Source organism: Mercurialis annua, linkage group LG4, assembly GCF_937616625.2.
Source record: "Mercurialis annua linkage group LG4, ddMerAnnu1.2, whole genome shotgun sequence".
Taxonomy (NCBI): Eukaryota; Viridiplantae; Streptophyta; class Magnoliopsida; order Malpighiales; family Euphorbiaceae; genus Mercurialis; species Mercurialis annua.
Window position 1 is genome coordinate 14,214,063 of NC_065573.1, and position 24,613 is coordinate 14,238,675.

At 35.0% G+C, this 24,613-nt stretch overlaps 1 protein-coding gene across 1 annotated transcript; it reads left to right on the forward strand.

The window, feature by feature from the left end:
• The first annotated feature begins 423 nt into the window (after positions 1-423).
• Positions 424-4,756, forward strand: LOC126677475 (protein MANNAN SYNTHESIS-RELATED 2-like). Its single transcript, XM_050372114.1, has 6 exons — positions 424-665; positions 743-872; positions 946-1,016; positions 2,255-2,340; positions 3,017-3,596; positions 4,142-4,756. The coding sequence occupies exons 1-6, from the start codon at positions 564-566 to the stop codon at positions 4,418-4,420; spliced, it is 1,248 nt and encodes a 415-aa protein (XP_050228071.1). The 5' UTR covers positions 424-563; the 3' UTR covers positions 4,421-4,756.
• The last annotated feature ends 19,857 nt before the right edge of the window (positions 4,757-24,613 follow it).

Genomic DNA, 24,613 nt, shown 5'->3' on the forward strand with positions numbered 1-24,613 from the left:
AATATTTGTTCTTTTTGTACTTATCAGTACTGCGGTTTGAAAACTATAGGAACCAAACTTGTCTTTTTTTGATAGTAGTTGGTAACCTGCAATCTAATGATGACACCAGTTCATAACTTTTGAACAAGTTCACACACTAATTCATAATTAAAATTTTGTTTAAACACTATTTTATTATTTTTTAACAAATTTACACACTAAAGTTATATTAACCCATATAATTATCATATCTTTTAATCTTCAAATCTTTTGTTTTGTTCATTTAAATTTAAACTTTTTAAACATTGCATGCTAAGTTGAAGGAGTGAAATGATCCTTTGTTCGGAAAAATTGTTTATAATGAGTAAAAAAATGAAAAAAAGGGAAAAGAAAACAAAAGAAAGACAGAGACAGAAAACCAAACCAAAACATAAAGAGAAGAGGGTAATGGTATAAATAAGGAGAGAGAAAAGTGTCGGTGAGAGTAGATGGATAGCGAGATTACAAGACTGCCCATTTTTATTCCATTTCACCTCGCAACAATGCTTTAAACCCTGCATTTGTTTGGATAGACATAAATAAAAATGGGTGTTGATTTGAGACAGGTGGTGGCTGGTATACTCACTCTCACCATGTTCGTCATGCTGGGCAATATGATCAAAAGGGACCATTTTGATTCCGTTGAAGTAAGTTGTTGCCTGCTTTCCGATTCCAAGATCTACTCTTTAATTGTCTGTTTACGAGTCTATTTTGGATTTTGAAGGAGAAATTCCCGGGAGATGCTGATTTTGATAGCGACGAGCATGGGCTTGTGACATTTGCCAAGTCCAGCAAGGGAGCTTGGAGGGAGGACAGTCCCGAGCTTAAACCGTGTTGGAGCAAATCAAGTTTTGGTGGGTTAACTCTCTGTTTTATGTTTCTCTGTTTCTTTTTTTTATGTGCTTATTATCATTTCTCTTCTAACAGATACGTTGCAGCACTCCAAAGGCTACCTCACTTTCTCCTTAACTAATGGCCCAGAATATCATATCTCCCAGGTATTCATTTCTTTTATTTTTCTTCTACTTGTCTTACTCACTTATCCATGTCCGAAACGCCAAGTTTCCGGCACGAAAAATGTTAATTGAATGAATTGTTTGTGCTATATGTGTTATCGTCCCATGAATAGGATCTCGTCACAGGTTGATGTACTGAAAAATCTTTTAAGTTTTCATGCCTTTCTTGGATGAACCTCTTTTCGAGATGTAAGAATGAATGTTTTATTATTGAGAGTCCTCCAATTCTCGATTCTTTGTTTAACTTCACAATTCTCATTGCCTTTATTCATACTTATCCTCCTTTATATTGGAAATATGTCATTCTTAAAACACTACATAAAAGCTCAAAATATAAATAAGTTTCTCATAATTTACTTATACATTTTCTTTTCGAGATATACTTGATGAGAGCTTCACCTTTGTAATATATTTACTTCCGATGTTTTAAGCGGATTGATTAATAATGCAAAATCTATGTTTTCTTCCTCAGTCTACATATCTATTTCTATTTTGAACTCATCTTCACATTTTTATAGCATTGGCATGACACCTAATGCTGCACCAATCGTCAAAATTTGGTAATGCTATTTAATCATTCATCATTTTGAAAGCTTTCAGTATTAGCTCTTTCAAGTGACATCTTTTCATATCTGCCTCTGTTTTTGACTTTTTGCTAGCTGCAGCTGAGCTTTACAGTTAGTAGATTAAGCAGAATTTTATTTTCTAACCTTTGATTCACTTATAGATAATCTGAATTTGTTATATTATTCCTAAGTAGTACAGTCTCTACGAATTTACTTCATTTCCTTTATAAAGGATTCTGGAGTCATTGTTTTATTTCTTCCTGCCTTTATTTCTTTACTCAGTCTGCCTATATATTTGCTCGTATTGCACATTAAAAGTAAAAACCCATGACTGCATTTTTCTAGAAAACATGTCACATGTTCTGCTCCTATCTCAAGTCCTACCTTGCTCGTGTTTATATATGCAAGTGTTGGTGGTTAAGGACATTCTCCTTGGTTAAACATGTCTTGGAATTCATATGTACCTTCTTTACGTTTTGGTTCTAATATAGTCTCTTTTTCAAATACATTTTTCTTCTTTTTCAGTTGGTTAAGCTTTTTCTATTGAGTAAATTACTGGAAATTCTCCTCATTTTTTTCCTTGTATTTTCAATCGATTTCATTGTTTTCTTTAACACTACAACTCATATCTCTTAATTGGTTATCATTCTTCAGATTGCTGATGCAGTGGTGGTTGCCAAATATCTTGGAGCAACCATTGTGCTCCCTGACATTAGAGGAAACAAGCCTGGTGACGAGAGGTTAGTGCTAATGTCGCTATTGTGAAAAGATGCAATTTTGTTTTTTCAATTATTCTTGTTTATTATGATATTGCTGGTTTATTTCTTGGTAAGGTTCATGTCTTTCTATTACTAAACAACCATTTTCAGAACCCAATTGATATCATGCTCGATGTTTTACTAATGTGGAGGGAATTTTTTAACTCTCTTGCTCTATAATCTTTATTTCTACTAGATTCTTTTCCTCTTTCATTCAATTGATTTTGAGCAGCTAGATATTTGAATTGCAACTATGGAATAACGTGTGCTTTTCTCTCTGCTGGAATAATTTTTGGAATTTCATTTAATTAATTTCTTGGATGCAGGAAAGATTTATCATTCTAACTATTGGAATCTTTTGCATCTTGATACTTTCTCTTTAAAATATTCATGGTTTACATTTATTGCTAAATTTTTATGCTCGATATTGTAGCTTGTAATTCTTTTTTTTAAGGCTTGTCTATTTTTTCCGTGTTGACTGTGCGAGTTCTAACATCCTCCATTTATATCCTCCTCAGTATTTCTGACAACCAACCTGGGTTTGAGATACTGCATTACTAAACTATTTTTTGAATAGATTCTCAATTCTGATATTTGAAATATTAAATTTTTGATGCCAAAACTTTAGCTTAATACTAAATCGGTTCCAAATTTCCAGGAAGTTTGGAGAAATATATGATGTGGAGAAATTTGTCCAAAGTCTGGATGGTGTAGTCAAAGTAGTAAATGATCTACCTGATAATATATCACTTCGAGATTTTGCTGTTGTAAAGGTCCCTAATCGAGTTACAGAAGATTACATTACAGAATCAATAGAACCAGTGTTTAGAACTAAGGGCAATATAAGACTGGCTACTTACTTCCCCTCAGTAAATATGAGGAAGACTGCACAAAAAAGTGACAGTGATTATGTTGCATGTTTGGCTATGTTTGGAACTTTAGAGTTGCAGGCAGAGGTTAGGGAAGTTGTTAACTCTATGGTTGAGCGGCTGAGGACTTTGAGTCGCAAGTCGGAGGGACAATTTATAGCTGTGGACTTGAGAGTTGAGATGTTAGAAAAGAAGAGTTGCCAGGGAAGTGGAAGTGGTGGAGCAAAAACATGTTATAATGCTCAGGAGATAGCCCTATTTCTAAGAAAGATGGGATTCGACACCGATACCAATATCTACTTAACTCAGTCAAGATGGGATGACAGCCTTGATATTCTCAAGGACATTTTTCCAAAAACTTACACCAAGGTGAGACAATTACATAATGTCCATTTTAGTTTGGGTTTATTTAGGGTTTTGCAAGCTTTTGTGCTTTTTTTATTATTTTTTTGATTGAAAATAAGCGATATTATCAAAACTTGAAAGAAGAGGATACTTCCTTGATAATACAGAAAATATGATATGGAACATCCTCCATGATCACTCACTCTATCTAGCTTTTGCGCTTCTTTAGTATGGGTTCATTCATTCAAGGTCAACAAAGTATTACCTTGGATTTGACTTGACATCAATTTGCCTCCTAAATTTGCATGTTATGGATAGTCAACAAAAAAACATAACAGTTTTTTTATCACTTAATCCCATGAACATATTAATTTTTAGTAAATTAGCTCCGTATAATTATTCTCAGAATTGATACATAATTGGATAAGTTCATGGGACTAATTGATAAAAAAATTATTTTGGTGTTGAAGGGGCATTAGTATTTATGTCCCTTGGATAGCAAGAGTGGGAATACAGTTGGTGCTAAGCACTTGCATAGTGTGATGGTTTTGTCTGTAAAACCTTTGCAGGAAAGCATAATGCCTGAAGACAAAAAGACAAAGTTCCTTGAATCTGAAGATTCAGAGTTTGAAAAGGTAATCGACTTTTACATTTGTTCTCGGAGCGATGTCTTTGTACCAGCGATATCTGGCCTTTTTTATGCAAATGTAGCTGGTAAGAGAATAGCTTCTGGTAAGACACAAATACTTGTTCCAGCTGAAATCCCAGGTTCCACCGCCTCTGTTACCAATCATTTCTCCCCATACATCTCCAAGAAAAACCACTTGGCATATTCATGTTTTTGCTAGTATTATCTATGCGTCGCCGAAGGGGGAAAAACAACACAGCTTTTACAATTCATCCCTGTTGAGCTCTTCTTCGACGCCTAGTTTTCAGATTGTGAATCAAACCACTCAAGTCTCTAATTTAAGACGAGTTTTTGAATGCCATTCGATACTGCATTTAGCTTTCTGTCGGTGTTGCCTGATACATAATATTCAAGAATTTGTCAATGTTTATTGTTATACAAGTCGATTTGTTTGCTGTAAGTCTGTAGGAGTACGTAGTGTTTTGTAAGGTTTTCATACTTTTTGACATTTGAATTGTTATCCTGTTGGTAAAGTTATTTTATATTATGATTTCTAGATTGAGAAAATAAGAAAAAACATGGTTTAGTTGTTCAAAACAGCTAAAAAAATTTGACTTTCAAGAATCTAATTAAAATTGTTTGCAAATCTATCATGATTTGATAATTTCTTTGCAAATTCATCTATTTTTTCTTGATCAATTTAATTATAGTAGACTTTCTAATAATTAATATTCAATAAATTAATAGAATTTCAGGTAATCAATTTCAATATTATGTTTTATTTAAGGGTTAATTACATATAAAATCATTATCTTTACACGAATAAAAATAACATGACTTTTCAAATGTGTCAATTTGGGGCATCACATTTTATTTCTTTTCAAAAACAATATGGGCACGTTTTTAGATAAAATTTTGCTGATTTGGATATCCGATGGGAGTTCCACGTGTCATGTCACGTCAGCAAAAACGCCACTAAAATGTAGAGATAATTTAAAAAGACCATTTTATTTCATGCACTACTTTCTTTTTTGGAAATCTTTTCATGCGTGCCTTTTATTATCAAATCTTTACTTCTTTTACGTGCTGATGTCATCATGACATCAGCACTCAGTAATCTGACGCACGCGTCAGACCTTCTGACGCGTGCGTCTTCTGCAATGAATGACCCGCGCGTGATGTGCGGGTCATTCCTAACTATTTCAGGTGCACTGTGCACCAAAAGTAGCGCACCTGATCCTTTTTTATTTTAATATGAAAATTCATCTATATGTTTAATTGTGTAAAATAATTATTTGTTATGTTCAAATATTAAAAATATAAATTTTAATTTTAATCAATTCTTTGTTTTTATAATATATAATTTATTTATTAATTATTTAAGTTGTGTAAAAAATTATTTATTATATTTAAATTATAAAAATATTAATAGATAGAATTTATTAATTAATGTGTATAATAATAGTGTATTTGACTATTTTATATTTTCTGTGCAAGATTTAGATTTTTTTTGTCATACTCCTTCCGTCCCACAAACATATGCCAAATTGGATTTGTACAGAAATTAAAAATAAAAGTTAAATTAGTTAGTGTTAATTAATTTTTTAAATATTTTTAGATTAATTATTTAGATAGTTTAAATAGTCATAATTTAATATTTTTGAAAACACCAATTGTTTATTGAGATTATAAATATATTTCAAAAAACTAAATTTGTTATTAATATTTATACTGGATTAAATGATTATTAATCATGATTAAAAAAATATAATATGAATGGTTGAATTGATGAATGGTAAAGTTGACATCTCTACTAACCTAATAAAATAAAAATTTGACCTATATTTTGAGACGTCCAAAATAACAATTTGACTTATTTTTGCGGTACAGAGGAAGTATAAAAAATGATTTTTCAATACATTAAATGTTATATTTAGTGCATTGAATACATTTACCCTTATCAATTTTTAATCCAAAAAATGTAATGAAAGGTATGAAAAGAAGAATATATTAATATTTAATTATTTTTTAATATGTGTGAAGACTAAAATAGGACAAATAAAATAAGAGGGGGAGAATATTTCATTTATACATCTACGGTCATACTTGATACATTTCCGATAAATATGTAATACATCTCTGATACATATATGATACATCTCTGATGCATATATGATACATCTTTAATACAATTTGATACATTGTCAATATATATTTTATACATATTCGATCGTTCATAACTTTTTCTTTATTTATATCTTCCATATATATTTAATATATCTTTGATACATATAAAATACATCTGCGATACATATATATGAGACATTTCTGAGACGTGTGGGAACTTTTTATATATATTATACATATTTGATACATTGTCAATATGTATTTTATACATATTGAATTGTTCATAACTTTTTCTTTATTTACATCTCCAATATATATTTAATACATCTTTGATACATATAAAATACATATGCGATACATATATATGAGACATTTCCGAGACGTGTGGGAAATTTTTATATATATTATACATATTTGATACATCTCTGATATATTATTTATACATGATAGATACATTATTTTTACTAAATTTATACACGATGGATACATTTTTCAAATATAATTAATAGATATATCACTTACACATAATTTATACATGGTAAATACATTAAATAGATACATCGTTTGCACATAATTTATACATGATATATATTTTTTACCACATCATTTATATATGACATATTTTTTTTTAATAATATATATATTTCTGATATAAAAATTATATACAATAAATATATTATTTATGCATCAGACCCGTGTTTGATATGTATAAATAATGTATCTTATAAATAATTCATAAATTATATTTTATAGAATTGTATCATTTGAAAGAATTTTTATATTTTTAAAAATTTAAAATTAATATATTTATATTTCTAAAATTAAAATTAAAATTTATATTAAAATTAATTTTAGTATTTTTAAAATTTATATAACATAAATAACTCATGAATTATATTTTTTATCATTTGTGTATTTTTATATTTTTAAAATTTTAAAATTTTATAAAAAAAATTAATATATTTAATTTTTAAATTTAAATTTAACTTAAAATTAATTTTAGTATTTTCCAAAATTTATATAATGTAAATAAATTATTTATATAATTTTAAAAATTAAATTATTTATATTTAAAAAGGATGTATAAATTAGTTTTTAAATTAAAAAAATAAAATAAAAGAGCGCATGCATCAGTTGATGCATGTGCTAGCAGGGCTGACCAATGCGTCAGCCCTGCACTGACGCTCGTCGGGTCTGACGCGCGTCAGTCATTTAATTAAAGAAGGAGTCAACATTATTTTCACGTGTTGGTTGTAAAATTTTGATAAAAAATGGTACAAATGTGAAAAGTGACGGAAAAAAAGTACAGCTGTAAATAATTTCACTTTTTTTTACAGTTATGTAAGTAACCCAAAAATGTGCCTATGTTTTTGAAAAAAAATAAAAGGTAGTGCCCTGAATTGCCATGTTTTAGAGCTAGTGTTATTTTTGCAATTCCGTATAAAGGTGGTGATTTTATATGTAATTAACTCTTTATTTAATATTCAATAAATTACTAATTAATAATTAATAATTAATAAATATTTAATTTCCCATGTATATTAATTGTTAGAGGGCCAACTCTATATCAGTTTTTTAGTTTCTAAAATTCAATGTTGAGAATTGCAATTCTAACTTATAATCCAAAAAAAACCAAAACTATCACGCCTAAAATTTATTTAGAAAATAATTCAAAACAAGAAAAGAGCTGCAAATTTCAAAAAAAGGTTCAACTTCTAAAAACCATAATTTTAGCCATAATTAAGCTTGAAATGAACTTTAAATAGTCAATCTTAGACTGGGACTTTTTTTTAGGGATAAAATTACCTTTTTAAGTCTCCAAAGCAGTTACATTGGTTAGAAATTTAGGAAAGTGACAAAACCACTCCTGATGATCTGAAATGGATCGGGCATTTTGCGCTAGAACATGCGCTGCCTGATTCGCAGACCGTTTCACGAAAACAAAAATAACGTTACTGAACTGCTTCGCCAAATGAATGCAATCATCAACTACAATATCTGCCTCAATAAGATTTGGATTATGAACCTTCAAAATCACCTTCAAAGCGTCCGACTCGATGATCAAGTTCGGGGAACCCTTAAGCCAACTAAGAGCTTCTCTGATACCCGTCGCTTCCGCTACCCTTTAATTAACTCTCCCATTGAACCGGACTTGACGGGCTTGAACCACCTTTCCCTCCCAATCTCTAACCACAATGCCTACTCCAGTTCCACGATTATTGGAGAAGGTGGCTGCATCAACATTTGCCTTTAGGAACCCGACTGCAGGCAGAACCCAAGAGACCTTTCCATCTTCACCACCGATGTCAACAAATCTCAGCGCTACTGCCGGTAACTGAGACACTTTCCAAGCCGTTAACTGAGCTACCGCCGCTGCCATTACCGACTCTGTCGTACCCCGATTCTTACTCCAAACTACACTGTTGCGATTTAGCCAAAGATTCCAGCATATAAAAGCAACGAGCGAGCTATACTCCCGATAAACTAGACACCCATGCAACAATCCAGTCTGTCACCGACATACCATGCACCAGCTCAGGGACCTGCACACTGTTCCAGCAACTCGACGCCAAATAGCAAGAAAACAAGATATGCTCAGCTGAATCCTTCCCATATCCACAAACGGAGCATTGATAAAAAACAAACACGTTCTTCCCGCTAAGAGCCACCGCCATTGGGAGAAAACCCTTGCAAACCCGCCATAAAAAATTTCTGATGTGTAGTGGAGTTTTAAGGTTCCAGATATTACACCAAACAGGATTAGGACGATCGATCTCACCACGCAACGCTCGATAACAACTTCTAACTGAAAACGTGCCTCTCGGTTCGAACTTCCATCGCCAATCATCTTCAATATCTCTGTTGCTCAAGGGAATCCGCAAAATATTATCCACATCGTCCCTGTTAAACAAATCTGTCAAAACCCCAACATCCCACCTTCTGCTCCCTTCTTCAAAAAGATTACAGACCTTGGAATTAGCTAAGTAGACCGGCATATGAGAAGATATGAGACCAAGGTTATTGCCATCAACCCACAGACAACCCCACACACTCGTTTTCTGACCATCACCTATCTTTACACGCACACCTTGAGCCATAACTAATTGAGATTCAAGAATACTACGCCACACGTAACTTGGGTTTGACCCCAACTTGGCTTCTAAAAAAGAACAATTAGGGAAGTATTTGGCTTTAAAAATTCTCACCATCAAGTTATTCTCCAATTTGATAAACCTCCATGCTTGACGAGCCAACATCGCTACATTGAAATCTCTAATCTTTTTGAATCCCATCCCGCCAAACTTCTTCGGCACACAAAGTCTATCCCAACTCGCCCAATTAATGCCTTTCTTTTTTGCTTGGTCTCGGCCCCACCAAAACGAATTAAGCATTCTCTCTAACTCATCGCAAAGGCTAAGCGGAATAAGGAACACGTTCATAACGTAATTAGGCATAGCTTGGGCCACCGATTTAATCAAAATCTCCTTGCCACCTCTATATAGAAACTTTGAATTCCACCCTTTAACTTTGTTCCACACCCTATCTTTAATGTAACAGAAGACCCAAATACTTACTACTTGCCTTCGTTTCCTCCACTCCCATAATGCTTTTGATACTATTTCTAACATCCAGAGGAGTATTCGAGCTAAAATTAATATTGGACTTTTGGAGATTAACTTTTTTGCCCGAATAAACTTCATAAACATCAAGAACACCCTTAACCACCTTCAACTCCTCAACCGAAGCTCTAAAGAATAAGAATAAATCATCCGTAAAAGATAAATGGCTAATTGAAGGAGCCTCTCTACAAATCGTCGCACCATAAATTCTCCCCATCGCTTCTTCATCAGCTAACATTCGACTAAGGCCTTCCACACATATAATGAAAAGATACGGCGAAAGAGGGTCGCCTTGTCTTAAACCCCGACTAGGATTAATAACGATATCACAATTCCCAATGCACGTGTACTTCACCGAGCTCACACAATACATCACCAAACTAATCCATTTTCTGCAAAAACCCAATTTCCGAAGCATAAACTCCACGAAGTCCCATCGCACCCTATCATATGCTTTGCTCATATCTATCTTACTCCTTGCCTCTCCTTTTACACCTCAAATAATGACCTATCTCGTACGCAATAAGAAAATTATCGGTAATCAACCTATTTTCAACAAAAGCACTTTGGTTCTCAGAAATAATATAAGGCATAATTTTCTTCATTCTATTAGCCAAAAATTTCGATATAATTTTATAAGAAACATTACAGAGAGCAATAGGTCTAAGGTCTGAAACTGTCTCCGGGTTACAAACTTTAGGAATAAGCACAATAGCCGTATCGTTTAACCCTTCTTTGAAGACTCCATTTGCGAAAAAATCTCTACACATAGTAATCACGTCTTTCCCCACCACACCCCATTTTTTTTTTAAAAAGCCAGGTTGAAACCATCCGGCCCGGGAGACTTATCATTGTGCATGCTAAAAACTTCTTTCCTTACCTCGTCATCGGAAATAGGAGATAGCAGACCATCATTATCCTCACTAGTCACACACGGTAAAACAACCCCAAGCTCAATAGGATTACTGCTAGAATCAGAAAAAAGATTGGTGAAATACCTTAGAATAACTCCCTCCACATCCTGCTTCGCCGACTGCCAAACTCCCTCTTCATCCCTTAGCTTGTCGATACTATTTGCTCGCTTCCTGGAATTAGCAAAATTGTGAAAAAAACGCGTATTGGAATCGCCTTCGGATAACCAGAAGCATTTAGCACGCTGTTTCCAGTGAATTTCTTCTTCTCCCAATACCGAATTGTACTCCTTAGCTGTTTCCATGTACTGATGCACACCACTGTTATCCCGTTTATTTTGCAAAGTGTCCAGATTTCTTCTCAACCTCTCAAGACGACTCTTAAACTGGGGACCTTTATCTCGGCTCCAATTCTTAAGGCTATCACGGGTTACCTTAAAGTTTTCTTGAACATCATTCCCCACGACTCCATTCCAAGCAACATCAATAAACTCTGAACAATCTTTCTTCACTAGCCAAGTATTATTAAATCGAAAAACACGTTTTCTTCTATTACCCAAGTCCTGTTGAGTAGAAAGAAAAATGGGTAAGTGGTCAGATGTAGTTTGTTCCAGATTACTCACCTTAGCATTAAGAAACAACTCCATCCACGCACTATTACACAACAATCTGTCCAACCGTTCCTCAACTTTGCCATCGCTGCCCCTCCCTCGCGCTCAGGTAAACTTGTAACCAGAAGCTCCGATATCAATCAATACACAATTCACAACAGTTTCTCGAAACCCGTTTACTAACCAATTTGGTTGCACCGATCTCCCTTGCTTCTCGTCAAAAGCCAAGATGTCGTTAAAGTCGCCAATGACACACCACAAAAGCGAACAAGCCAAACTCAAATTAGTCAAAATATCCCATGATTCCTTCCTCTGACTCCTCTCAGGGCAACCATAAAAACCCGTCAGACGCCAACTTCTAGTCCCTGCCGAGCTGATACTCAAGTCCACAAAATGGCAGCTCCAATCTAACACAGTAACACTGAAGTTCGACTTCCACAAAACTGCCAACCCTCCTTTTTTTCTCACACTATCCACAATAAAAGAGTGATCCTAGCCCATTGCATTCCTCAACACCACAATTCTTGCTTCGATAACCATCGTTTCGCAAAGAAAAATAAAAAAAGGACTCATCCTTCTAGCCAAGTCACGTAGGAATCTTAGTGCACGAGGATTGACCAATCCCCTGTGAGGAAATTCATTGTTTTGGGCCGACCTCCTTGAGGTCCGCCGGTCTGTAACATGTTTGATCAATAATCATGTCCGAAACATGAAAACTTGGCCCACTGGTATTCTCTTTCAAACTCAGCCCATTTCCAGAACGTTTCCTTTTCGTATCCGCTGCCACCTCATCAAATAATTCACTAGGTAAGTCTGATTTACTGTAATTATAATTGACAGTAAAGGATTTCCTCTGATTTTGTGCCACAAAATTCGAACTCTTCCCTTCTTCCACCCCCTTATCACTCCTAATTCCATTTTGAAATTCAAACTCAGGATTTTCTCTAACAATCATAAGATTATTTTTCATTTTTGAATTCAAAAGTGCCACCTCCTCATCTTCATCCTCAACTTGAACCCTAGCCGTCATTGTCTTCCTCAGCCACCTCTCATCCATGACTGCAGAATTTCGTTTAAGGACATACCTCATACTAGCATCATAAGGCAAAAGCTCTTTAGTAATAGGATTATCAAAATACGTGGCACAAAACTTCTCAGAATGCCCCATGAGTCCACAATAAAAGCAAAACATCGAGACTCTTTCGTATTGAAAAGTAATCCAGCTCCACGCACTCGCACTCCTTCCGAGTCTCATTTTCTTCTTTAAAGGTCTTCGGACATCATAGCTAACCCTTATACGAATCGAGCTCCCTTCAGTGGGTTTAACAACCCTATTATCATGACAAACAAATTTCCCCAGGAAATTGCCAACGTCCTCCCCCAACCTTTTGGTTGCCATGCCTAGTGGGATGTCTAGGACATGCACCCATAAAACTGCATCCCAAAGTTTCACTTTAGCCGCCGTCTCTCCAACAATCAACTGCCGGCATAGGAATAAATGGTGTTCAAATGTCCATGGCCCATCAAGGACCCTCTTCATATCCAATTCATGGCAGAACTGAAATAAGAATAAATTTGGAGCCGCTTTAGTAATGCACACACCTTTTACTGGCTTCCATATCGGAGGTAGTACCGTCTTCACTGCAACACAATTCACCACTTTTTCGGTCAAGAATCTCCCTACTAGACACCATTTATAATCATCATTCTCATCACTAAGATCCACCCCGTGAAGTCTAACTCTCATTCCTCATCTTCTTCAAAAAACGATTGATTATTCAGGTCAGGAAACCCAGCCATTCTAGCCAAAAAACCGTTTTAGAAACAAAGAAAAAATCTTGCACTAGCTAAAGCTTACAAAACAACGTGCATGAACGACTACACCGTTATTGGTTGAAAAATAGCCAATAAAAAAACCCAAAGTGGGAAATAAATCTCACAGCAACAAAACAATAGAGGGGAGCAGATCACTGATCCAAATCAGAGAGAAATGATTGAAATAGTCAAAAAAGAGAAAAGGAGTAAAAGCATACCACTCAAGAACACATAACGTGACACTTGTCGCTAAAAATAGTACAAGACAGCAACTTGCCTAGGCGCAAGACAGTTTAAAGGCTAGTGTATTTATTTTATGTGAGGAGGAGTTTGGTGATGTGGCTTTTATCTTAGACTCGGACTTCAGTTCGAATGGCTACAGCCAATTAAATATTTGATTCTTTAGTTAGATCAATATAAACAAGCGAAGGTTTTTAATCGATACTTTTAAAGATTTAATTTAGACCATATCATAAATCGCATAAGTATTTTTGTTTAACTATTTTTCAATTTGTCTCAAATTGAATCATTATTTTGTTAATTTAAGTGTCTATCATGTTCTTTGCCTTTCTACCTGAAAACACCTAGAATCATATACTAGATCCTTGGACCTAAATCAAAATAATTTAAGTTAATATTTATGTAAATTTTCTAGACCTGATTTAAGTGTTTTTATAATATGAAAATCGAATCGTAGCAAAAGAAAAAAGAAAAAATAAGGGAAACCGCTCTATTTTTAAAAATAATAATAAATTATACCTCAACAAGGAAAAAATAGAAAAAATACTTCATTTTTTTAGCACTTTTATCTTTTTACTCTAAAGTTTTTTTTTATTGTAATAATACTTATTTTTTATTATGTTTTACTCTAAGTATTTTATTTTTACTCTAACATGTGTATCTCTTTTATTTTTTCATATTTTTTCTCTTTTTCTCTCTCTTACTCTCTTTCTCTTTCTTCTTCTTCTTCTCCATTTTTTCTTCCTCTCCATTTTCTTCTTCTTCATTTATTTGTTTCTTCTTTATCAAGCTGTCGCCGTTCTTTAAACGATCCGCCATTACTCTATCGTTGCTTCGCCCTCGCTTCATCTACACTCCGCCGTCGATTCACGGTTCTTCCACATTTTAGCGATTTTTTCCTTAACTCGTAGTGATTATTACGATTTATTTTAACTCTCAGATCTAAAAGAATTGTTCTTGAATTTTTTTCTGTTTAAGATCTGAAAATCTACATTAGAAACGATTTTATGATGAAAAAAATGATTTTCTATAGAAAAAATAATTTTCTGCAGAAAACTGCGCCTTATTATCATATCGTTATCACTATGACATTATCATATCATTATCATAACACTGCAGAGAAAAACGATTTTATGTCAAGAAAAGTGTTTGATTATCATTTCGGTATCATTCATGTTAGCATTATCTGTATCATAACACTATCATATCAATATCATAATATTATACAGTTATGATAATAATATGATAAGGTTTATGATAAGGTTATAATAATAGTAAGACAAGATTATGATATAGTTATGATAAAGTACGTCATAATAATGTTAGGATAATATTTTTGATACTGTTATGATAAAGTATATTGTGATAATGTTATGATAATAGTATAATAAGTTTATACTAAAAGTTACGATATATTTATGATAAAGTATATTGTGATAATGTTATGATAATAGTATAATAAGTTTATACTAAAAGGTTACGATATATTTATGATAAAGTACGTCATGATAATATTATGATAATATTTTATGATAGTGTTATGATAAAGTATATTATGATGATGTTATGATAATTTTTTAGAAAAAATAGGTTATGATAATAGTATGACAAAGTTAATGATAATTGTATGATTATATGAAAAATGATTTTTTACAGAAAAATTATGATATCGAGATGATAATATCACTACTGCTTTTATAATAATATTACGAAAAAACTATTTTTTTACAGATCGTTTTTATTTGTAAATTTTTAAATCAGAAATTAAAATAATCAATTTTTAATTAATTGCAAGCTGAAAATCAACATAAATTATTAAGAGTTAATTACATATAAAATCACCACCTTTACACGAAATTGCAAAAATAACACGACCTTTAAAACGTGGCAATTCAGGGCACCACCTTTCATTTCTTTTCAAAAATAACACGGTCACATTTTTGGTGGCGTTTTTGCTGACGTGGCGTGACACGTGGCACTCTCATGGGTGTCCAAGTCAGCAAAATTTTATCAAAAAAACGTGTCCATGTTATTTTTGAAAAGAAATGAAAGGTGATGCCCTGAATTAACACGTTTTAAAGGTCGTGTTATTTTTGAAAATTCGTGTAAAGGTAGTGATTTTATATATAATTAACCCAATTATTAATAATATCTATTTTGTAGGAAAAATATATTTTGTTTGATGCATAAATCTTTTATTGCCTTGGTAATGTCAAATCATAATCCATCATCCCCAATCCAATTTTGATCTAAAACTTTATTTTTTAGAAGCCCAATTCCATCTCCCGCCTCTCTTAATGACTACTGACCAATTGCCCATTATAATGTAATTTACAAAGCTATTTATAAGGTGCTAGCTAAAAGACTCAGTAGTATCTTAGATAAAGTAGTGAGAAGCAGTCATTCTGCTTTCATCTCTAGTAAAAAAAAATTATAACAACTAGATCAATGTTCGCGCGTTGCGCGGGTGTGAATTATTTTCTCAAATTTTTTTAACTTTAAAATATAGAGTTAATTCTTAAAAAAATCACGAAATTCATATAAAGTTTCATTTTAATCATGACCTTTAAAAGTTGCCATTTAAAGACATGAACTTTCATATTGTTTCAAATTCATCATTTCGGTGTATTTTTATAGACTAAATTCTTCATTAAATCATTAATGAAAGACCTTAGTTATTAATCAACATCAAATCTTATTATCTTTTAGTTAGAATATCTAGGATTAGGAATTTTTAGTCAGATAAAATACACCGAATTTTACTTTGGTGATAGATTTGAAATAAAATGAAAGTTCGTGCCTTTAAATGTCAACTTTTAAAGGTCATGATTAAAATGAAATTTCGTGTAAAGTTTGTAATTTATTTAGGAATTAACCCTAAAATATATGATATTATTTGAAATTTTTCAAAATAAATTTTCCAATTTTTATTATGAATATGTGTAGAGTGCTCTCTCTCTCTCTCTCTCTCTCTCTCTCTCTCTCTCTCTCTCTCTCTCTCTCTCTCTCTCTCTCCCTCTCTCTCTCTCTCTCTCTCTATATATATATATATATATATATATATATATATATATATATATATATATATATATATATATATATATATATATAAGTTTGAGAAACGAGAATTTAGGATGTTTATAATTTAATAACCTCATATGTCGAAATGTTTGTTTACGTTATAATTAACTTGTGCATATATATTATGCATGCAGTTTATGCTATAATTTATCTAATTTGTATAATTTTAATTTTAATCATACATATTTAATATTGATATTGGTATACTATATCCAACAAATTTCAACTATTTCTAAATAAATCGATGTTCAGAAAAATGATGGTAATAAATATCAATTGTTCTCATATTCAGAGGAACTTAAATCCCAATTTGAGACTGTAAATAGGAAATGAATATAAAAAATAGAAATGGTTGATATTTCATTTCATAATTTTATTTCCATTTACCTCATAATGTGGCTTCTTTTGTCGTTGAATATGGTTTTAAATATTAACTAAATGGAAGATACCGAGATAAGCAGGTTAATAATGAATTATTTATAAACGTATATTTGAATATAGCTGTTATGGAACCAACAAATGCTAATACAAAAGTTGCAACATCATAATTTCAAACATAATGAGAACGTGAAGGAATGAATGAGCGGTCAAAATATGTTTAATCTTAATTTGGAGGTTAAAATTATAGTATATATAAATATAAACAATATAGAAGTCAAACCGAACGAAACTGATAATGGTTGGGTTGGTTCACATATTACACATTTTAAAAATTTAGTTCGGTTTGTTTTTAAAATTTTAAAAAAAAAACAAAAAAACAAATAGAAACCGTGTAGACACCTATTTTTCGGACAGGTAAAAAGTGATAAAAAACTGAAGCATCCAATGATGATTTTCAGAGAAATACGTCCGAGTGACGAGCTTTCGATTTCCTTACTAGAATCTAAGCAGGCGTAATCTATGTACAGTTGTAAACCTGGAGGATTAAAATGTAATTAGGCGTAAATAGCCCATAAAAATCCAAAGAAATTATATTATAAGTCTAGAAATTTGACTAATTGCCATATCTTATGAATTTATGGGCCAGTTTGCAAGTTTTATGGACTGAAATTGACCGTATCCAAACCCACAGGGTCACAAGAGTCGTTGTTAATACTTTCGGGCACCAAATAATACTTTTAGACATAGTTATCACTTAATTAATTAATTAATATAAATTTAAAAAGTAAAAACCTAAGGTAATTAATTTAAACCTAATTCTAATCCTAATAATATAGTATCACTTAACACTCTTTGACTATTGTTGTATATTTAAAACTCTAACTAAAAGAACTTAAAATAAACTTAACCTCTAGCTAACTCTAGGTCACCCCTAACCACTATAAATAGAATCCTTAATCAGCCTAGCCAAAGGTGGCACACAAACCCTAGAAAATATTAAGTAAAATTCGGTCCCACCCTACAATAGTCAAATCCGAATTCTTAACCACACACACCAAATCACATCAATTTCCAGTCCTGAAACACCCTAATACAAGTTAATTCTCCAAAAACGCAGCGCAAGCACAAGATTCAAAGCCGGATTCTTTATCCACTTTGTTGGCAAACGAGCCAAGGACTCAGACCGGTACCTCTAAGGACTCTAATTTTCTTTTCATCACTTTTTGCCATGGTTATTTAAAATTGCTAGATTTCATGTTTTTAGACTGCATGTTTAGGCTATTTTACTGTAAATTGTTTAAATTATGTTTTTGCCATAATTGCTGCTTTTAAAAATATTGTCATGATTGCCATAAAAACTGAATAGGAAGCATGTTAATAGATGAATTGATATGTTTTGTATGCTTAAATCCAGAAATTCAGACACTAAAATTGCTTAGAATGCATGTTAGATTAATTACAAGCCTATTGGACATAATATGTTTAATTTAATAACTAATGCAATTTGGTAGTTGTGAGATGTCTTTTGACCTCTTTTTGCATGAAAAACGGGCTCAAAAACGAGCTGAAACGAGCTAACAACGCTAAAAAACGGATGCTTGAAATTAGTGATGTCTGCTGCCCCTGCAGTGACGCCGCCGCCACTTCATCCTGTCGGCGCCGGCAGTCACACCGGCGCCGTGTTCGTCGTTCTTCAACCTTTCCCAGATTCGCTACCAGATCTTCCAAACTTCGATCTAAATTTCCAAACGCATTTCCAAACTCATCGGGACTCCGAATTAGGCTCAGTTTTATTCCAGAAATATTGTTTTAGTTGTAGAATATGTTTTTTATAGTAAATGGGCTTAACCCGATATTTTTAGGGCCTCGAAGTCTGCCATTGTAATCTGCCCAGTCAACTGGGCCTATTGAACCAGATCCGATCTGACCAGCAACTTCTAGACCAATTTCCGGGTTCAACCGGACTCCAAATCAACTCCAGTTTAAACCAGTGGTTTTGTCTCGACGAACTGGTCAACTTTTGTGTTTTGACCAAGAGCCAGATCCGAATGGACCGACAGTGAAATCGATCTGAGTGCTAGGCACTCAAAGTCAACGAGGTTAAAAAGTTTTTCTAACCTTCTATGTCTATCAAACTGCCCCTGAGCATGCTAGCAATGTTTACCGCTTTCCAAAAGCATTCCGAATCAAATAATAACCGGTTAAAGGACTAATCACCTAAAATTGGCCCATTTATGCAATTCCAGCCCATCACTTAGACATCGTAGGACTAATTTGGAAAAGTAGTAACGGTTGTATAGGTTTTCAAGACTCACCTAATAAAATCAATCAATCACACGTATACATCCGGTTTTTAGCTTTGTGCATGTAATCAATCCAGACCATCCAGACTTATGCTACTTGCTAAAAACCTCTAAGGTTAAATGTATGATTAGGAGTACCTATAACTTGCCTCAAATGCTAGTCCAGATCGAGTCATATGCGCGTCAAACGTGTTTACTGCTTTCATACTTGTTTATTTACAACTTTCATATCCCGTGAACTGCATATACTGTTGAGATGTGATGTAAAACGAATATGTCCAGTAAATAAAGCTGGTAACCGATAAGCCTTGCACAAGAGTCTCGGGGAGGTCCACAAACTCTAGTTTTTGGTCCGATGCACGATAGTCTTACCGGAGGCAAGTAAGGCTATCTACTTGGTTAAAAGGCATTTCCTAGTTGAACTAGGTGACGACTCCATTTTTCAAACCATTTTCGGATCGAGAAGTCAGCCATAAGTCTTGGGCGAGAGACCCCCAAACCCCGCTCTGCTCACAGTGGCGACTCTGCTGGGGATTAAAACAACTGTTTTAAAACATAAACATAAAAACGTTTTCATAATCATTTTCAAAAACGGTTTTCATAGACCTAAACCGCACGGTTTGCGCCTTATCAATCATTTGCTTTATTTTCCAGACATATTCGCACCTGTTGTATTGCATTAGAAACTTCTTCTCACCTATTCTCTAGCAGTCCCTATCCAGCCCCGATACTCATAGCCGCTCTCACGCTCTGGCTTTGCACTCTATTGCCTAGAACGTCTTATGCGGAGTAGTATCACTCACAGCCCAGTGCCTCGGTCGTTTGTACTCGTGATTGAGGAGACCTATCAAAGGTATATCTGTTTGTGGGAGCCTTAAACCGGTTACTAGAAAACCCACTCAGCCCACATGCATTCCAGCCTAGACACTACCCTCTAGGAAAATACCCAATATAATATTTGTATTTGAGGCATGCTGTCAATGTAATGATTACAAATCCAATATTTTAAAAACTACTGTTTCAATCTTAGTCTTAGGTCTGGTCTAATAAGTTTTCCAGTTTCAAAACAAGATTCTCAAAACTTTATGTTGGGTCAGACCTAAAAGTACAAATCTGATCAAGTGAAACTCCTTTGCTTGATCACACCTCTAATTACTAGTCTAGTGAAAACGCCTTTCACTAGATACAGCCGCAGGGCTAAATCAAATTCCAGATTTCAAAACGGACTTCCACGTCCACCCTACATGTTTTCAACTCCTTCTAGAAAGGGATTTAGAGTCATTACATCGACAAGTGCCGTCTATCTGCTTTAGAATTGCTAGAATAGAGCTTTTTGCAAGAACGCCGACTCTTGCATTGCGATGCGAGGGTCCAGACTAAAATTTCTAGGAATAAACCTCGCCCGGAACACGTGTGTGGGAGAAATAAGGTTGGAAGGAACAACGTGTCTTTGTGACATCAAACTGTTCTATGTACTAAACTGCTACGTGCTACGTGTTAAAGCTAACCCTTGTGTATCATCTGCATATCATGCATCTCACACATCTCATGCATCCAGAACATAAAATGTCATATACTAACCCCTTGTGGACGCAGCCATATAGGAAATACATCTTTGCCTGCTACTCATTGACATATCCAAAATGACGCACTACGATATCAAGAACCAGGCCGCCGCTCAAGCCGAGGCAAGACAATCTGCTCCAGAGTTTGAGCCGATCAAAAAGGAAAGGAATTAGAATTTCATTCCTCATAATGCTCGATTGGGTACCCAGACAGCATCAGGGATGCCAAGCATCAGCCAATTGCTAGCCGGAACCAGGACATGGAAGCAACTAGAACATGAGTTTGCACTCCGAATGGGGCGAGAGACGAGGAATCAACCCTGCATTTCAGAATTGCTCGAGAAGTGTGCTAAAAGGAAGAAGTATGAAGAAGGATCTGCAGGATCAAGTGGAGGGGCAGATGAAAGCGATCATGCATTCCGCAAGACCTAGAAGAAAGATCCCGAAGAGGAGGAATACGTACCTTCTTTCAAATTAAGAAAACCAACCGCTTCTGTTTTCAAAAGGCTGATAGAACCATTGCCATCAGAAGAGTTTTGCGAAGAGACGGGATACTATATAGAGCAGTATAGAAGTTTGGAGCATGCTGCACAGGCCACCGAAGGGAACATAGTCAAACGAGATGAGTTAGAGAGTTTCAAAGCTAACATGGTTACTGAATTAAGGACTGAGATGGAAGCCTTCAACCGTGAGATAAGAAATGAAGTCGCAGCCATGTTAAAAAATGTGAATAAACAGCTTGCTGTGCCAAGACCGTCCATGGAAGAATGGTACAACGCCCAAAAAAGGATCAAAAAAGGGCTAAGCACGGAAAGGGCTCTTAACAGGAGGTTCTCTAAGTGTGAGGAACCCCTATCTGTGATATTCGAAGAACTGAGAGCTCTGAACCTAATAGAGCCAATAACAGCGAAGACGGTACCTGATCCGAGTAGGCCAAACTATGTCGCCAATGCGTACTGCCTGCTACACCAAATTAGAGGACATCATACAGATCATTGCATCACACTCCAACATAAGATTCAAGACCTGATTGACGGTGGGATCATCTCAGAGCATTGAATAGACAAGAAGCAATGGCACCGCCCGTGCTTGGGGCATTCTTGGAGATCTGTTCTCCTTGACTATCTTTACCGTTTTCAAGTTTTATTTCAATTTTGCAGTACTTGAACAATTATGAACAATCTGCTTTATTTATTTTTCATTAAAAATCCAGAGTCAATGATGAAATATATTTTGCTCATTTATGTGATGTCTTGCCTGATGGACATGTTATTTTCAATAGCCATATATGCATGCATTGATGAGATTGAGCTATGTCGTTAACTCATTCAATAACCGGTACAAAGAAGTAAATAACTTCTAGAGATAATTTAGTCGCAAGAGACTTTACTCCTGAATCATGAGAAAAACCGGATAGCTATCTTAAAGGGATAGCGACTTGCGGAGTAGTACCCACAAGAGATCTCTCACAGGTCTCTTGGCATAAAACGATTTGTCCACAAACCGGAAGGCTTATGCGACTCAAAGGCATCCGGCAGTAGAGACACACGTTAGAACAAACGTCTAGCTTGGATATGAATCACCACCAACAAAGAAGCAGCCCACCTATCTACGAGAGCGGGATGATCTAAAGAGTGGAAGAAGGAGTGCGCTACAAGACCTCCTCTAGAAGCCTGTGTGCCGCGTAAGACGCTTGTAAAAAATAGTCAATTACAAAAATCCAAAAAGGACTAATTGACGACAGGGTATGACCCCTTGAAACAGAAAGTATCACAATTGTACCGGTTGTTCAATGAGTTAGCAATATAGATATCTTGTCAAGCATGCATGTCATGATTATTGACCAGCGCATGTACCTCGAAAGGATAGACAAACGACCATAAATTCTAAAGCATAATCTTTGAGAAATTGGAAAATAATAAAATGATAATCAAATACATATCTCAGTAGCGCCATGTAATTGTTGAAATGCGCATATACTGTCAAAACGGAAACCAAACGAGTCCTACAGGGCTAAACCACATAATCAAAGCAGATGAATAGAGTAGTCGGACTCTTTGTCGGACCATCCAGTCCCCCATCAGAAAAACAAAATACTCCAATGAGGGAGCAAATCAGAGTTTGGAATGGAAGGTTAATGAAAAGCATTACCGATCTTTATAAAATGCAAAGCTTAGAAATTCACAGCGCTGAATCTGGGGGCATCAAGACCACCATGGGATTTCACGAGACGACGAGTTCCCGACATCTAGAACAATAAAAACAGAACAATATGGTTTTTAGTCATCCATAGCAATCAAATTGAGCATCATAGAGTTCAAAATCAGAAAAGGCTGCTTTCCGAAACAGCCGAGCGGAACTTTGAAAATTGTAAACCACTGGAACAATATGGTTTTTCAATATGTTTTCTAGAAGCGCTGTTAATAGTTGAATGCGCATAAACTATCATGGAAATTACATATCAATCTGTTCAAGGCCGGACTACAAGAGCCAGATTGAGCAAAGTAAGAGCAAGACTCTTTATTGAACCATCCAGTCCCTCACCTGAAAACTGAATGCTTCAATGAGGGGGCAATACCGAGTCTACAATAGATAAGCTTGGGAAAAATGAAAAATGGAGCCAATTTTCGCAAATTTGGGCGCCCGTTAAGGCCCAGAATACCGAGTCCAGAATGGACATGCATAGAAAATGGGGCCAGTTTTTGCAAAATTGAACACCTCGAAAAGGCTCATAAATCTTCATAATCAGAGTGTACCAGAAACTTGATGGGCAACAAGCCTCCACTTCAAAAGAACCTAAATAGTGGGGGGCATCAAACTCCTTCATTAACAGACAGCAAAGGGCAGAAGACTTCCTCAGCAGGATAATCAAGAGGCCAAAGACTTCCTCAGCTAGACAGCAGGAGGCAAAAGACTTCCTCAGCCAGACAGTAGGGGCAGAAAACTTCCTCAACCAGACAGCAGGGGGCAGAAGACTTCCTTGGCCATACAATAGGGGGCAGAAAACTTCCTCAGTCAGACAGCAGGGGGGCAGAAGACTTCCTCGGTCAGACAATAGGGGGTAAAATACTTCCTCAGCCAGACAGTATGGGACAAAACGACTTCCTTAGACAGATAACAACAAAGGGCGGACAAACTCCTTTCTATCCGAATTTTAGAGTCTTAAGGTCCCCACCACTCTACAAGTACAGCAGGACATGCACCATGCCGCCACAATCTAGAGACAAAAATCTGGATAGCAAGGGACCATCAGAATCCTTACAACAGGCTTCTGGCCTCTTACATAATCAAGCACAAGCCTCCGACCTCCTACAAAATCAGCATAGGCCTAAAAACTCCACAAGCAAGACACGCCTCGAAAACCACATGCAACATGCCTCTACTACCTGGAGACGAAAATCCGGATGACAACAAAAGTCAGAGTCCTCTTAATAGGCCACTTGCAGAGGCAGAATAGCCATGCCATTGTTATCCTGAGATGAAATCCCAGATGACAGGGGGCATCAAATCCCTCATCCCAGATAGTAGGAGGATTCACCCCATTACTCCAAGAAGATCCTCAAGAACCACGGGTTACAAGCCTTTACAACTCGAAATATGCTCCATGCCATTACTATCCCGAGGTGGAAATCCGGATAGGTAAGGGCATTGAAACCCTCGTCGCAAGTGTTAGGCCTTCTACTCATCTAAAAGCATTATGCCTCTACCGTCCTACAGAGAACATCCGGATAGCATGGGGCATCAAAGACCTCAAGAAAG

Coding starts and splice junctions, on each gene's coding strand:
- LOC126677475 (XM_050372114.1), top strand. CDS start 564: ATGGGTGTTGATTTGAGACAGGTGGTGGCTGGTATACTCACTCTCACC. Junction 873..945: donor TTGGAGCAAATCAAGTTTTG/GTGGGTTAACTC, acceptor CTCTTCTAACAG/ATACGTTGCAGCACTCCAAA. Junction 1,017..2,254: donor CAGAATATCATATCTCCCAG/GTATTCATTTCT, acceptor ATCATTCTTCAG/ATTGCTGATGCAGTGGTGGT.